This window comes from Erythrolamprus reginae, chromosome 7 (genome assembly GCF_031021105.1).
Source record: "Erythrolamprus reginae isolate rEryReg1 chromosome 7, rEryReg1.hap1, whole genome shotgun sequence".
NCBI classification, from domain to species: domain Eukaryota; kingdom Metazoa; phylum Chordata; class Lepidosauria; order Squamata; family Dipsadidae; genus Erythrolamprus; species Erythrolamprus reginae.
The window spans coordinates 76226947-76242041 of NC_091956.1; the positions used below are offsets into that span (position 1 = coordinate 76226947).

The 15095-nt window shown below is 38.3% G+C and overlaps 1 protein-coding gene across 1 annotated transcript; it reads left to right on the top strand.

Annotated features, from left to right (window-relative positions):
• The first annotated feature begins 2689 nt into the window (after positions 1 to 2689).
• PLA2G12A (phospholipase A2 group XIIA) lies at positions 2690 to 11641 on the top strand. Its single transcript, XM_070757886.1, has 4 exons — positions 2690 to 3368; positions 5692 to 5768; positions 8375 to 8540; positions 10573 to 11641. The coding sequence occupies exons 1-4, from the start codon at positions 3146 to 3148 to the stop codon at positions 10689 to 10691; spliced, it is 585 nt and encodes a 194-aa protein (XP_070613987.1). The 5' UTR covers positions 2690 to 3145; the 3' UTR covers positions 10692 to 11641.
• Positions 11642 to 15095: the final 3454 nt, after the last annotated feature.

Sequence of the window (15095 nt, forward strand, 5' to 3'; positions counted from 1 at the left end):
GAGTCTTCGGAGAGGGGCGGCATACAAATCTAATAAATAATTATTATTATTATTATTATTATTATTATTATTATTATTATTATTATTATTATTAGAAACGTAGAAGACTGATGGCAGAAAAAGACCTCATGATCCATCTAGTCTGCCCTTATACTATTTCCTGTATTTTTATCTTAGGATGGATATATGTTTATCCCAGGCATGTTTAAATTCAGTTACTGTGGATTTACCAACCACGTCTGCTGGAAGTTTGTTCCAAGCATCTACTATTCTTTCAGTAAAATAATATTTTCTCACATTGCTTCTGATCTTTCCCCCAACTAACTTCAGATTCTGTCCCCTTGTTCTTGTGTTCACTTTCCTATTAAAAACACTTCCCTCCTGAACCTTATTTAACCTTTTAACATATTTAAATGTTTCGATCATGTCCCCCCTTTTCCTTCTGTCCTCCAGGCTATACAGATTGCGTTCATTAAGTCTTTCCTGATACGTTTTATGCTTAAGACCTTCCACCGTTCTTGTAGCCCGTCTTTGGACCCGGTCAATTTTGTCAATATCTTTTTGTAGGTGAGGTCTCCAGAACTGAACACAGTATTCCAAATGTGGTCTCACCAGCGCTCTATATAGCAGGATCACAATCTCCCTCATCCTGCTTGTTATACCTCTAGCTACGCAGCCAAGCATCCTACTTGCTTTTCCTACTGCCCGACCACATACTTAATTATTACATCATTCAATTTTTATGCCGCTCTTCTCCTTAGACTCAGGGCAGCTTACAACATGTTAGCAATAGCGCTTTTTAATAGAACCAGCATATTGCCCCCACAATCTGGGTCCTCATTTTACCCACCTCGGAAGGATGGAAGGCTGAGCCAACCTGGAGCTGGTGATAAGATTTGAACCGCTGAACTGCAGATCTAGTCAGCTTCAGTGGCCTGCAGTACTGCACTCTACCTGCTGTGCCACCCCAGATATACAATGCTGCAGGCATCGTTGTGATCAGCAAAAGGTTCAGACAACAACACAAGGGCACGCAACAGATTCAAACTTAATATTAACCGCTCCAAACTGGACTGTAAAAAATATGACTTTAGCAACCGAGTTGTCGAAGCGTGGAACTCATTACCTGACTCAGTAATGTCAACCCCTAACCCCAACATTTTTCCCTTAGATTATCCACGATTGACCTCTCCAGGTTCCTTAGAGGTCAGTAAGGGGTGTACATAAGTGCACCAGTGTGCCTTCCGTCCCCTGTCCAATTGTCTCTCCTTATCTCATTTATCTTTTCTTCCTTTCAAATATGTTCACCTATACTTTAATATCTTTTTTTCTATTCTTTTCTTTATTTATATTACTACATATCTATTCTCTTCAATGTGTATTATGTATTGGACAAAATAAATAAATAAATAACTTCAAGAGAGATTTAAAAAAATAGGAAAGAGGATTCATTTAAGAAACCTTTGTAGGGGAAGGGAAGATGGTCAAGTCTTCCACTGAGGTGAGGAATTTGACCGCGGTCCAAAAGAACTACAGGCATATGGTCGAGATGAATGTGTCACTACTGAAGGGAATGGAACTGGCAATCTGCAAACAAGACATGATACCAAGGAAAGTGTGTTCTTTCCCAGGTGCAAAGGTGTAGGATGTGAAAAAGAGATTGACCTCGCTAATCAAAGCTAAAATGTAATAATGTGGATAATCCACCACTCAATGAATTCATTCAATACATGGTGCTTAATGGAACTCTGCCTACATGAAGGAAGGTATACAGTGGGATAGGTAAGGGTTCTGTCTTCAGCCCAGTTCTATCTTAGGCTGCACCAATGGAAGCAGTCATGGGCTCTTCCCCCCAAGTGGGGGATATGGCCCAGGAATGGGACAACCGACAGATTTCCGATGAAGATCGACAGGTTTTTGCTTCTGTGCATATGCGGAAACAAAAACACTGGTGAAAATAGTCAAAATCTCACTTGCACTCATGAGTTATTTATTTGTTTGTTTGTTTGTTTATTGATTGATTGATTGGATTTGTATGCCACCCCTCTCCGTAGACTCAGGGCGGCTAACAACAATGATAAAAAACAGCATATAACAATCCAATTAATAAAACAACTAAAAACCCTTATTATAAAACCAAACATACACACAAACATGCCACGCATAACTTGTAATGGCCTAGGGGGAAGGAATATCTTAACTCCCCCATGCCTGGCGGCATAAGTGGGTCTTGAGTAGTTTACAAAAGACAGGGAGGGTGGGGGCAGTTCTAATCTCCGGGGGGAGTTGGTTCCAGAGGGCTGGGGCCGCCACAGAGAAGGCTCTTCCCCTGGGGCCCGCCAAACGACATTGTTTAGTCGACGGGACCCGGAGAAGGCCAACTCTGTGGGACGTTATCGGTTGCTGGGATTCGTGCAGTAGCAGGCGGTTCCGGAGGTAATCTGGTCCAATGCCATGTAGGGCTTTAAAGGGCAGGGGAAATTTTGTTGATTTTTTGCCATTTTTTGCTTCCACGCATAATATCGATGAAAATAGCCAAAGTCTGACTAGTTCCATCTCAGGCACAAAGTCTACTTGGGGATACTGTACTGAGCTAACCGTCCCTAGGAACCAGGCAAATCACTTCTGAAAAACTTGGCTTCGATTACCAAGCCGCGGCCTAGTTTTGGGGGAGGACATAAAAGCCCTCAGAGGAAATCTATGGGAGGGGGGAAGAAACCCGCTTCTCGGAGCTGCCGCTCAGCCTGACTCTTTGCGCCACGACTCCTTTTCCTTCGCTTTCCAAAACATTGGCAACGCCTCTCCCCCAGTTCCCTCCACCTTCGTGGGCTTGGGTTGAGGCGGGGCGACCTGACGGTGTTGCGGAAGCAGGTATCGAAAACTTTTTTGCGGCATGGTGGACATTTTCCGGCCTCGTCGGCTGACTACAAGTGCGGGGACTCGGCTAGGCCTCTACCCGCGGGGCTGAGGGGAAAGTAAAACTGGGGCGGCGCGCCCGTATCATGAGCCGCCCGTCAGCGTTTGGAGACATCCAGCCTTCTTCGCTTTTCCCGCAACTTTTCGAAGGCTGCGGGGCCCAGAGATCCAGAAATTGCGTCGTTCACGCGTGGGAGTTGTAAACCTCCGGGCCGGGGGGCGTTCGGACATGCCGCCGAGGCGAGCGGTCTCGCTGCCGCTGCTCGCCACCGGGGCCTTCTTCTTCGCCCTCTTGCTCGAGCCGAGCCGGTGCCGGGAGCCTGAAACCCCGGATTGGAGGATGACGTTGAAGACGATCCGAAACGGCGTTCATAAGATCGATACTTACATCAACGCCGCTCTGGATCTATTGGGAGGAGAAGATGGACTCTGTCAGTATAAGTGCAGCGATGGTAATAATCATACTATATTAGAAGGCCTGTATGTAGGTTTGACAATTTGTTATAGAGCCAAAACATGTTCAATGGATTTATTTGTTTATTTTATATGTTTGTCAAATAATTATAGGATCGTAATTTGTATAAATAAAACATTAGAAAAGTAATGATAAAAACTTATGATAGAAAACAATAGAGCAGTAGGACAGGGAGGGTAGGCACGATGGTGCGCTTATGCATGCCTCTTAAATTTTAATTTAAGGGTTTTTTTCCTATTCAAAGCAATGTTAAGAGAATGTCGTAAAAATAAATAAGTAAAACATTGGAATTGCTTTTGGTAAAGAGAGGAAAATCTTGAGATCCCCAGCCAGTTTTATTACAGGAAAGAAACAGGTTATAAATACAATATAGTTATTCAAATCAGACAATGTTTTTAGGTTGCAGATGTAAATATTAATGATGATTAATAATAATAATCCCAGCGACCAGTTAGGTCCCACAGAGTGGGTGTTCTTCGGGTCCCGTCAACTAAACAATGTCGCTTGGCGGGACCCAGGGAAAGAGCCTTCTCTGTGGCGGCCCCGGCCCTCTGAAACCAACTCCCCCCAGAGATTAGAATTGCTCCCACTCTCCTTGCCTTTCGTAAGCTTCTTAAAACCCACCTCTGCCGCCAGGCATGGGGGAACTGAGATACTCTTTCCCCCTAGGCCTTTACAATTTTATGCATGGTATGTCTGTATGTATGCTTGGTTTTACAATAAGGGTTTTTAACTGTTTTAATATTGGATTGTCATATGCTGTTTTACTACTGTTGTTAGCCGCCCCGAGTCTACGGAGAGGGGCGGCATACAAATCCAATAAAATAAAATAAAATAAATAATAATAATAACAACAATAACAACGACAATGATGATAATGATGACAACAACAGAGTTGGAAGGGATCTTGGAGGTTTTCTAGTCCAGCCCCCTGTTTAGGCAGGAAACCCTACATTACTTCAGACAGATGGTTATCCAGCATCTTCTTAAAAACTTCTAGTGTTGGGGTATTCACAACTTCTGGAGGCAAGCTGTTCCATTGGTTAATTGTTCTAACTATCAGGAAATTTTTCCTTAGTTCTATGTTACTTCTCTCCTTATTTAGTTTCCATCCATTGCTTCTTGTTCTGCCCTCAGGTGCGTTGGAGAATAGGTTTTCTTTGTGGCAACCCCTGAGGAATAGATAAACTGCAAATAGAACAGCATGTTCTATTGGACTGTTGCAAAAATAGTCATGCTAAATTTAGTGGACTGTCTCCTATTTGTAACTTTCAGAGGATATCTAAAATACTTATTTAAAATGCTAGCAATAACATGATTTTGACTCCTTACCGCATACAATATAGCTATTGTTGTAGCTTATCATGATCTTAAGCATATTCAGTTCATGTTATTTTGCGAAAATGCAAAGGATTATATTGCAGAGGAGATTATGCAATCATCAATTCTGCTAAATGGATTACAAAATTTGGAAATGGATGTGAAACATAATCCCTTCTTCCTTCAACCGCATTTAAAAGGTTAGGTTAACCCACTGGAACCCAGTTTCCACATATTCATTGTTTTAATTCTTTGAATTTCCTGTGATTTCACAATCTTAATCTTATGCCCATATCATTAGGGGAGTTTTGACAATTGGTTAAAGATAAACCTCTATATACTAAGGCTAAAGTAAATTAATGGAACTTTATTAACATGCCCAAACTGAATAGCTATTTAAAAAACCTTGACTTTAATTTAATTTTAATTTCATAATGGGTATCCAGTGCAACACTTCAAACAATGAACAGAAGATAACTCCAAAAAATAGTAATGATTCAATTTGAGAATTGCATTGTAGTTTTATATTCATTCACTTGGTAAATTCATTCAGTTCAAGGGCCATGATTTCTGAATAGATGTGTATAGTACTGTGAGATTAAGTTGTTTAGCTTATCATTTTTGTATAATTAAAATAAGACTATTGTCTTGTTAAATTCAAATGACAAAGTAGTATGGATGTGGAACTAGGGACTTTGGTTCAAATCCAGACTCAGTGGAAATCCAGGGAATAATTTGGTAGCTGCACCATCTCATCCCAAGTACAGTACTTCACCAGGTTATTGTTAAGCGGAAAAGTTTGGAAGAGAAAGTGTTATGTACAGTACCTTAAATACCTGAAAGATGTGATATATAACTAATGAATAAAAGTTCACATATCTATAACAATAGATTAATCATTTATTAGTTTTGTCTTGAGTCAGTCTGGAAAAACCAAAAGCATTTTACATATTCCAATCTAAGCACTTAATGTTTTACAGGATACAAACCTTTACCTCGGTATGATTATAAGCCTTCACCACCCAACGGATGTGGTTCTCCACTCTTTGGAGTTCATGTAAGTTGCTAAGAGACGTGCAGAATACTCCATGGATGAACTGATCCTTTCACAGAATCCATGGAGGGACTTAGTTCCAATTACACATTTTGGATGTTTGGGCCTGTGCACAGAACAAAATGAATTTATTTTTTTCTAGGTAGAAGTGGCAGTTGGGGTGCAGAAAAAGTCAAAGATACTAGCAATAGCAATAATACTTACAGACCCCCAACAATCTGGGTCGTCATTTTACTCACCTAAAAAAAGGTGTGGTTTTGCAGATAGAGCTGTGATAGGGAACCTATGGCATACATGCAGGAAGTTGCACACAGAACTATCCCTCCGGGCATGCCAGCCATTGCCCATTGCTTTTCCAGGTTCCAGCATTCTGGCCAGCTGATCTTTGCATGTATGGGAGCGCCAGAAACCAAAAGAGCAGTATTTGCTCCGGGGAAGAGCTCTTCCAGTTTCAAGCGCTCCTGTATGTGCACACTGGGGAATTGCTCTTCCAGTTTCTGGTGCTTGCCCCGCACATGTGCTCCTGTTTTGGCGCTCCGTGTTGAAAAAGTTTGCCAACATTGATATAGAGCAGTGGTTCTCAACCAGGGGGTCGGGATCCCTTTGGGAGTCGAACAACCATTTCACAGGGGTCACCTAAAACCATGGGAAAAGACAAATTTCCCATGGTGTTAGGAATTAAAGCTTATATTCCGGCACCTTGGAACGTATTTTTACAATCTGACCAATCAGGTGTGTAGAGTGGGGGTGTCCCTCTGACCTTCCTGCCAATCAGCTTAAAGCTCTGTTGGGAGAATTGGCACTAGACTTATGGTTGGGGGTCACCACAAAATGAAGAACTGCATTAAGGGGTCGTGGCATTAAAAAGGTTGAGAACCACTGGTATAGAGTACGTTACTTTTTTCTTGACGTCCACGTATTTTATTTTTGCAGTGTTTAAAAACTAATGGTCAACCTCTTAATGTCAATTTTCACAACCCAAGAACAGCCAGATTCTCTGCATGATTCATTTACCCAAAGTTTATTGAGTTGACTAACACACCAAATCATAAATGATGAATCACATTATTTCTAATATAGACTAATATTTCTCGGTGTCTTGTGAAAATATTCTTCCGCTACCATGGCATATTAAATATCTCTAAGCTCTGAATTAAAAGAAGCTCTTTTCTACTTTTAATAATCAGAGAGTTATAGCTCCAGATAACAACTTATAAGAATAAGTAAATCAATGAGTAATAATATAATAAATCAATGTAATTCTGTTAGAGTACAATTTATGAGGGCTCATTCAGTGAATGTTTAAAAGACCAAATTGAGGTAGGGTGGGTTTTACTCTTGAGTGCCCTTTGGACTAGATAACATGTAAACTATTTCATAATGCATAATTTGCATCCTGTCATTTTCGTAATGACTTTGCATCATTAGAATACAGTAATGGCATCTTTAACCAAATGATATAAATTCAATGAGAATTTTGAACTTTGTGTATGAAGTCCATTGCTAAATCACACTTCCATTGTTCTGTAGTATAGTTGCTCTGATAAATCTATTAAGATAGAATAGAATAGAATAGAATTTTTATTGGCCAAGTGTGATTGGACACACAAGGAATTTATCTTGGTGCATATGCTCTCAGCGTACATAAAATAAAATATACATTTGTCAAGAATCATGTGGTACGACACTTAATGATTGTCATAGGGGTCAAATAAGCAATGAAGAAGCAATATTAATAAAAATCTTAGGATATAAGCAACAAGTTACAGTCATACAGTCAACATGGGAGGAAATGGGTGATAGGAATGATGAGAAAAACTAGTAGAATAGAAGTGGAGATTTAGTAGAAAGTCTGACAGTGTTGAGGGAATTATTTGTTTAGTAGAGTGATGGCGTTCGGGAAAAAACTGTTCTTGTGTCTAGTTGTCTTGGTGTGCAGTGCTCTGTAGCGACGTTTTGAGGGTAGGAGTTGAAACAATTTGTGTCCAGGATGTGAGGGGTCAGTAAATATTTTCCCCGCCCTCTTTTTGACTTGTGCAGTATACAGGTCCTCAATGGAAGGCAGGTTGGCAGCAATTGTTTTTTCTGTTTGCATCCAACTGTGATTATTTTTAAGATTTTCACTTCTTATTCATTTGGCTTTGTTACTAATTTTTTTATGGCTCTCAAAGTATGATTTTCCCGACCACCTGGGAAATCTATGTTCAATATTTGGTATCAGATTGCAAAGTATCAATAATATAATTTCCTGCTAATGGAAGAAACCAAAGAAATTGGGAGTGGAAAGGTTTAGATCAAGTTAGTACATTTTAACCTGCCACCCCTTTTTCCTTTATCTTCAAATCAGCACAAAAGCCTGAATAAAGTATCAGTTGTTTGACACCATTGTACTGTTGTCACTTCCTTGTAGTTCCAACTTTCAAAAAGTACAATTAAAAAGTGTCCTCCCACGCTCTTCAACATATTGCCCTCTTTTTCCTTATTGTTTGGAATAGATTTTCTTATGCATTGCAACATTCCATCACCCTTCAGAAAGGGACAATTTCTTAATTTCGTGGGCTTGAAGTATTCAGTTCTCAAAATGCTAATCCCTGGAACTTGTTTTTCAGTTTGACATTGGCATTCCTTCAATGACAAAATGCTGCAACCTACACGACAGATGTTACGACACCTGTGGGAGCAAAAAGCATGATTGTGACGAGCAGTTTCAATATTGCCTTTCAAAGATCTGCAGAGATGTGCAGAAGACATTAGGATTACCTGAGTCTGTGCAAGGTGAGTCGGTCTTGAGAAATAAAGTGTGACAAGAGAATTACCGGGATTATATAATCCGAGCCCAACTAAACAGGAATTTAAACCAAAATATCTTTTTAATGTGATTGCATTATCTACCACTTGGTTCTTCTACATGTTCAAGTGGATAGGTACATACTTTTGTTCAGTTATTTAAAGGGAATCATGTTTAAATTAAGAATGTACCAGAATCACCCATTACGTTTTAATTAAAACTCTTCAGATTAAACCAACCATCCACTAAGTTTTTAGGATTAAATTAAATTACTTGCAGGCTAAGATAATTCTTTCTCTGTCTAATCTTTTTCTCTTCCCTGAAATGTGGATTTAAAACATGTTCTGCATGGAAGAGGATGAGGATTTAAGACTTTATATTAAGGAGAGAATAAAATTTCACTAGTTTTGCTAGTTTAAAAAAATCATTGTGTGGCTTCATAAATATACCACATTTTTTGGAGTATAAGACGCACCTTTTCCTCCCTAAAAGAAGCTAAAAATTTGTGTCTTATACAGTGTTCCCTCGATTTTCGCGGGTTCGAACTTCGCGGAAAGTCTATACCACGGTTTTTCAAAAATATTAATTAAAAAATACTTTGCTGGTTTTTTTCCTATACCACGGTTTTTCCTACCCGATGATGTCATATGTCATCGCCAAACTTTCGTCTGCCTTTAATAAATATTTTTTAAAATAAACTTTAATAAATAAACATGGTGAGTAATAATCTGAATGGTTGCTAAGGAAAATTGTAATTTAGGGGTTTAAAGTGTTAAGGGAAGGCTTGTGATACTGTTCATAGCCAAAAATAGTGTATTTACTTCCGCATCTCTACTTTGCGGAAATTCAACTTTCGCGGGCGGTCTCAGAACACATCCCCCGCGAAAAGCGAGGGAGGGAACACCGTACTCTGAATGTAGCTTCCTCCCCCCCCCCCGAACTAACTAGCTGCTAACGATCTTCCCAGCTCTTGCAAGCTTTTTCATTGTTACTCTCTGCAAAGAATGTTTTCCAATCCCTAAATCTGTGCAGGGTTTTTCCATTGCTCTACTTGCTCTCAGAATGTTTCTTTCCAACCCTAACCAGGTGCTAATGATGTTTCCAGCTCTTAGCAGCTTGTAAGCTCTTTCACTGTTACTCTTGTGGAATAAGGTTTTATTTTAAGCCCTAACCAGGGGATAAAATAATGTGCTGAATCTGACCAGACTAAGGATGCTAGCCAGACTAATATCTGGTAGGTAGGCAGATTTCTCCCCCCCCACCCCCCCATTTTCCTCCCCCAAAACTAAGGTGCATCTTATACTCCGAAAAATACGGTATTTGTGGTTATACTTTATTGATATTGTAGGAGTAATCAAAGTATACTTACAGCATATAAGTAGGTGTTAATATTTTGATTAATATTTAATTGTTTTGATTTGTTGATTAATGTAGAACACTTTCAGAAGGAAATCAGGGAAATTAGCTATTTGCATCGCACTTCAAATTGCATATCTATGAATTATTAATTTCTCCTGTTTTAGCTATCCGGATAAAATCTACCAAGAAAGCAGTAATAGGAGATGATATTGCATTTTTTTTTACATTAAAGTAATATAGGAGACATTGTACATTATTTAGCCGCTCCAAAATAATTCCCAAATAAAATAATAAGATATATAATGTATGACTAGCAAGCTTCTTATAAACACTGCCAGTTCTAAGTCTTTGTGAGTTAACTTCTGCAATTTAAGATTGGGTAAAGAACATAGTATTAATTGTGATTTGAATCCACCATTGCCTAAAGCCGGGATAGGCAAAGTTGGCTCTTCGATGACTTGTGGACTTCAACTCCCAGAATTCTTGAGCTAGCACGATTAGCTCAGGAATTCTGGGAGCTGAAGTCCACAAGTCATAGAAGAGCCAGCTTTGTCTACCCTTGACCTAAAGCTATGATTGTACTGATTACTATTCTTTATTTATCTTTTCTTCTCAAGCTTTTCTTTATTGCACTATTAAAGGTATTTCCCTATCTTGCAGCTTGTGAATCTGCCATACAACTAGTGTTTGATGCAGTCATACATCTCGGATGCAAGCCATATCTTGACAGTCAGAGAGCTGCTTGTATATGCCAATATGAAGTCAACAGAGACCTGTGACAAAGATTTTTCTGAAGTGATAGAGCCCTTTATTGTTACAACGCTGTCCTAAGGATACAGTGAGCACGCAAATGGACTGTCGACTCACGAGAAAACACTAATATGTATATATTTTTATGTAGCACTTCTTTCATCAGCATTCTTAAACTATAAGGATCTGGGGCACCTCTTTTAGAGATGAAAAGGACATTTTTGCAACTTAAGTACATAGGATTGTCAGTGAATGCTGCTCTAAACCGAAGGAAGTGAATCATGAAGTAGGTCAATCCTTGGGGTCACAATGAATCAATGTCTCTTTTGGTTGATTTTTCTTATAGAAGAACAGTACTCTAAAAGGCAAAAATCAAATATTTGAAAGACTTTGAAAGATATGACTGACAACGTTCGTTTATTTGTATTTTGACATTGTGGGATGTATGTAATATTTGTCCCTACCACAAAATAACTGTTTTACAGCTGTCCAAGAGTATTGTAATTCTGTGAAAACAATAGTTCATTTTTTAAAAAATGTCCATTGAAGAGAAATATTATATCATGAATTGAAAATGTTTGATGCAAAGATATTTGTCCTTTATTGTGTATGCTGTTTAAATATTATATCCCTTTTATTCTGGAATAACTTAAAATTTAATTTTAAGACTAATTTATCATTCATCCTTAATGCTAGGAATCACTTTAACTGTGCAAGGATTCTTTCATGGGTTGTCATAATTTCATTTTTTAAAAATCAAAGTTTTATATAGTTCTCATTCCAAACGTTTCTATCAATAATCTCTACTGAAGCAAATTCTGCCTTAAATATAAAAACTGCTGAATTACTTGATATTACTTGAAAAGTGGTCTTTGATGCAATTTCTTCTAGTGCCTTTATTGAAATGGATTAATTAAAAGTGAATAGGTGTGAAATAAAATTATCTGTTTTGAAAGGGAAAAATTAAACATGCTAAATTTAATATATGTCATGTATTTTTTCCATCAGCACCATTTAAGAAAACAACTACTAGCAGAACTTACAGGATTCACTTGATAAGCTTTTATTTTATTGTTTTCCACCGTTTTGTATTTGTCGGCCTTTGCATCCAGTTTCTTGATAATTACCTAAGATTTTATGAGAGAAGTTTGATGATTCCTTTGTATTCTTCTAGAAATCCAGCTTGCTATATATTACTTTATCTCATGGGCATTTGTGTACAGGAAGAAAGGAGAATTGGAAGTTGTCCTCCATTGATTAGGCGCATTGCAAGTTTACTTACATTATATACCGTATTACTGCACCAGTGCAGTCATTAAAGCAAGTACAGTAGTCCCTCACCTATCGCTGGTGTTACGTTCCAGACCCGGCCGCGATAGGTGAAATCCGCGATGTGGAATTTATCGACTGATAGTACTTATTTAAGTATTTATATTGTAATTGTTTGGTAAGTTTTCATTGTTTTAAGTGTTTATAAACCCTTCTCACACAGTATTTAGTTTAGATACAGTATTTAAATACAGTATTTACAATTTTAGACATTTTTTTTTAAAAAAACCTGCCGATCGAGTTCGGTGGGCTGTTTAAATCTGCCGATCGACTTCCTCAGAAACCCGCGAACCAGCGAAGATCCGCGAATGATTTTTCTCATTAATATTTCTTGAAAACCCGCGATGAAGTGAAGCCGCAGTAGGTGAAGCGCGGTATAGCGAGGGACTACTGTAACTCAAAGTTCTATGAATCTGAAGCTATGACTTGCTTGCATAAAGCAAGTTACTCGGGTAAAACAATATGACAGTGTATAATAGTGAAACTTGATCTTAAGTGAACATTTGACAACAACTTTTGGGGTATAAGACGCACCTGCCCCCCCCCCTTTAAAAGAGACTGAAAATTTGGGTGTGTCTTATACTCTGTATGTAGCCTTTTTTTTAAAAAAAAAATTAAATTAATTTTTAATAATAACATACACACTACATAAAACACAGTGCCCAGTGATGTGTGCTCCCACCACCCAACATCATTCATCATACCCCTCCACCAAAATGAGGGTGTACTTTTTAATATTGTTTTCAACCAAGAACATTACAATGTTTATAAACGATAGAGTGATTACAGTTTATTCTTTATATCTTGGTCTTGAATTCCGAATGTAGCTTTTTTGAAGCGTCCCCCCCCCCAGCCCTAACTGCTAATCTTCCAGCTCTTTCCACTTTGCAGGCTTTTTTCATTGCTACTCCTTCCAAAAAAGGTTTTTTCAGCCTTAACAAGGTGCTAACAATCCTTCCGCTTGCAGAATTTTTTCATTTCTACTCCCTTGAAGGTTTTTTCCTAAGTCTTTGCAGGCTTGTTTTCATTGCTGCTCCCTCCAAAAAAGTTTTTTTTCAGACCTAAATGGGATAAAATAATGTGCTGAAGCTGACTAGACTAAGGATGCTAGCCAGATGAATACTTAGTAGGTAGATTTCCCCCCCTATTTTCCTCTCCTAAAACTTAGGTATGTCTTATACTCTGGTGCGTCTTATACTCTAAAATACGGTACATGTCTCATTCATAAAGACGACATAAGACTGGTCTCCATAACATGGGACAATCCTATTAATGGATCACCTGTTCCCAGTTACCTTCAGCCCATCCCATTAGATCTGATAGAGAAGACGTACCACGGGTCCATCAGTGAGCAACGTAACATTTCCGAGTGGAAGGCAGGCGACATCTTCTCTGCTATGGTGCTTGCTTTATGGAACATTTTTTTCTCCCTGCCCTTTCTCAAAATTAGATTAGCTCCATGCCTTTGATATTCTGGAAGACCCTGACACCTGGTTATGTTATCAGATCTGGGTCTCCCAGGGAACTAGAGGCATGCTTGGGAAGGATCCATTGCTGAGCTGGCATATTCTCTCTTTGCCTAAGATTTGTATATATTTTATTTATTTATTTTATTTATTAGATTTGTGTGCCGCCCCTCTCCGTATATATGTTTTTATAATATTTTTAATGTGGATTTTTATGTTTTTATATCTATTCTTTAACCAATTCTTGTGTGCCTGCCAGAGTCCTTTCATTTTAGTGAGATGGGTGGCTGTACAAATTTGATAAATAAATGCAACAAATGTTAAGAGAAGTCAGATACAGTATCTATCTTTAAAAATATAGTTACATGCCTAAATAGAATGTTATAATTATTGGTTTCATATCTCAAGTAAAAAAAATACTCCTGTGCCTTGAGAATAGTATCTGTTTTATCTAAACTGAGTGAAATTTAATGTTCATTTGACTTTTGTGGAGTGTAAGAGACAGAATACAGTGGCTTGAAAGCTTCCTGTCTCTTATCACATTTCCAAAATGTTTCCTTGATCACTGGGAAGTTCTTAAAACACTTAACAAAACTTCTGCAGAACATTTTGATATAAAAATTCAAAAGTGTCTTTTCAGCTTTATTAATGTGCCTTGTAAACTCAATGTGCATCCCATATCATATGCTTGTGTTGTATTTAAAATCATTAGTTGTGACCTTTAATAGATAAGTAATCATTCAGGGAAATCTTCCTGACACACAATTTAAATTTTTTAGCTCAGCACATGCCACTTTTTTAACAATCCTCTCCAATTAACTTGGAAATCGATTAACATGAAAATGTTTGCAGTGTGTTTTCGATACAGCTCATAAGAGCTAAAACTGATCCATAGCAAAAGCATTTTAATATAGGCATTCTGCTTTAACATCTTCACAAGAGACGTTTTGATGGTTTTAGCAAGCCGTTAAAAAAAATCCAGACTTTTAAATATGTACTTGCTGTAAAATCTGAACAGAATTTTGGCGTGCCACCAACTTTTCTTGTAACATAACTCAAAGCCAGGCATTTATATGGATTATCTTGATGCAGGTCTAAAGTACAGTGCAGATAATCCGTGAAGCACAAATTAAAAGAAAAAGAGGAAAAGAAGTGGAAAGGAAACTTATTTTAACTTGTTTTAAATAGTAGAATAATTTAAAGAGGAAAGAATTTCAACTCAGATAATCTAGAAGGAGAGTGAATTTGCAATTCTGTGTTTAAATCCTGGGGTGGGGCTGAGGTGTGGGGGCCGGCCCATCACTTTCTTCAGGGCAAGACCTAAACACATTGTGGGTCAGATCTAGTCCGCTGGCCTTGAGTTTGACATGTCTGCTTTAAAAGAAACTACCAATTCAAATTCTGAAGTACGGTGGTACCTCTACTTATGAACTTAATTCATTCCGTGAGCAGGTTCTTAAGTAGAAAAGTTGTAAGAGGAAGCAATTTTTCCCATTTCCCATTGATTTTACAATCAATGTAAAAGCAAATAATGGGTGTGATTGGGGAAACCACAGGGAGGGTGGAGGCCCTGTTTTCTCCCAGGAGATTCCTGGAGAGGCCCCATGGAGGCTTCTTCCCATCTTTTCCAGCCGTTTT

Coding starts and splice junctions, on each gene's coding strand:
- PLA2G12A (XM_070757886.1), top strand. CDS start 3,146: ATGCCGCCGAGGCGAGCGGTCTCGCTGCCGCTGCTCGCCACCGGGGCC. Junction 3,369..5,691: donor TCAGTATAAGTGCAGCGATG/GTAATAATCATA, acceptor AATGTTTTACAG/GATACAAACCTTTACCTCGG. Junction 5,769..8,374: donor CTCCACTCTTTGGAGTTCAT/GTAAGTTGCTAA, acceptor CTTGTTTTTCAG/TTTGACATTGGCATTCCTTC.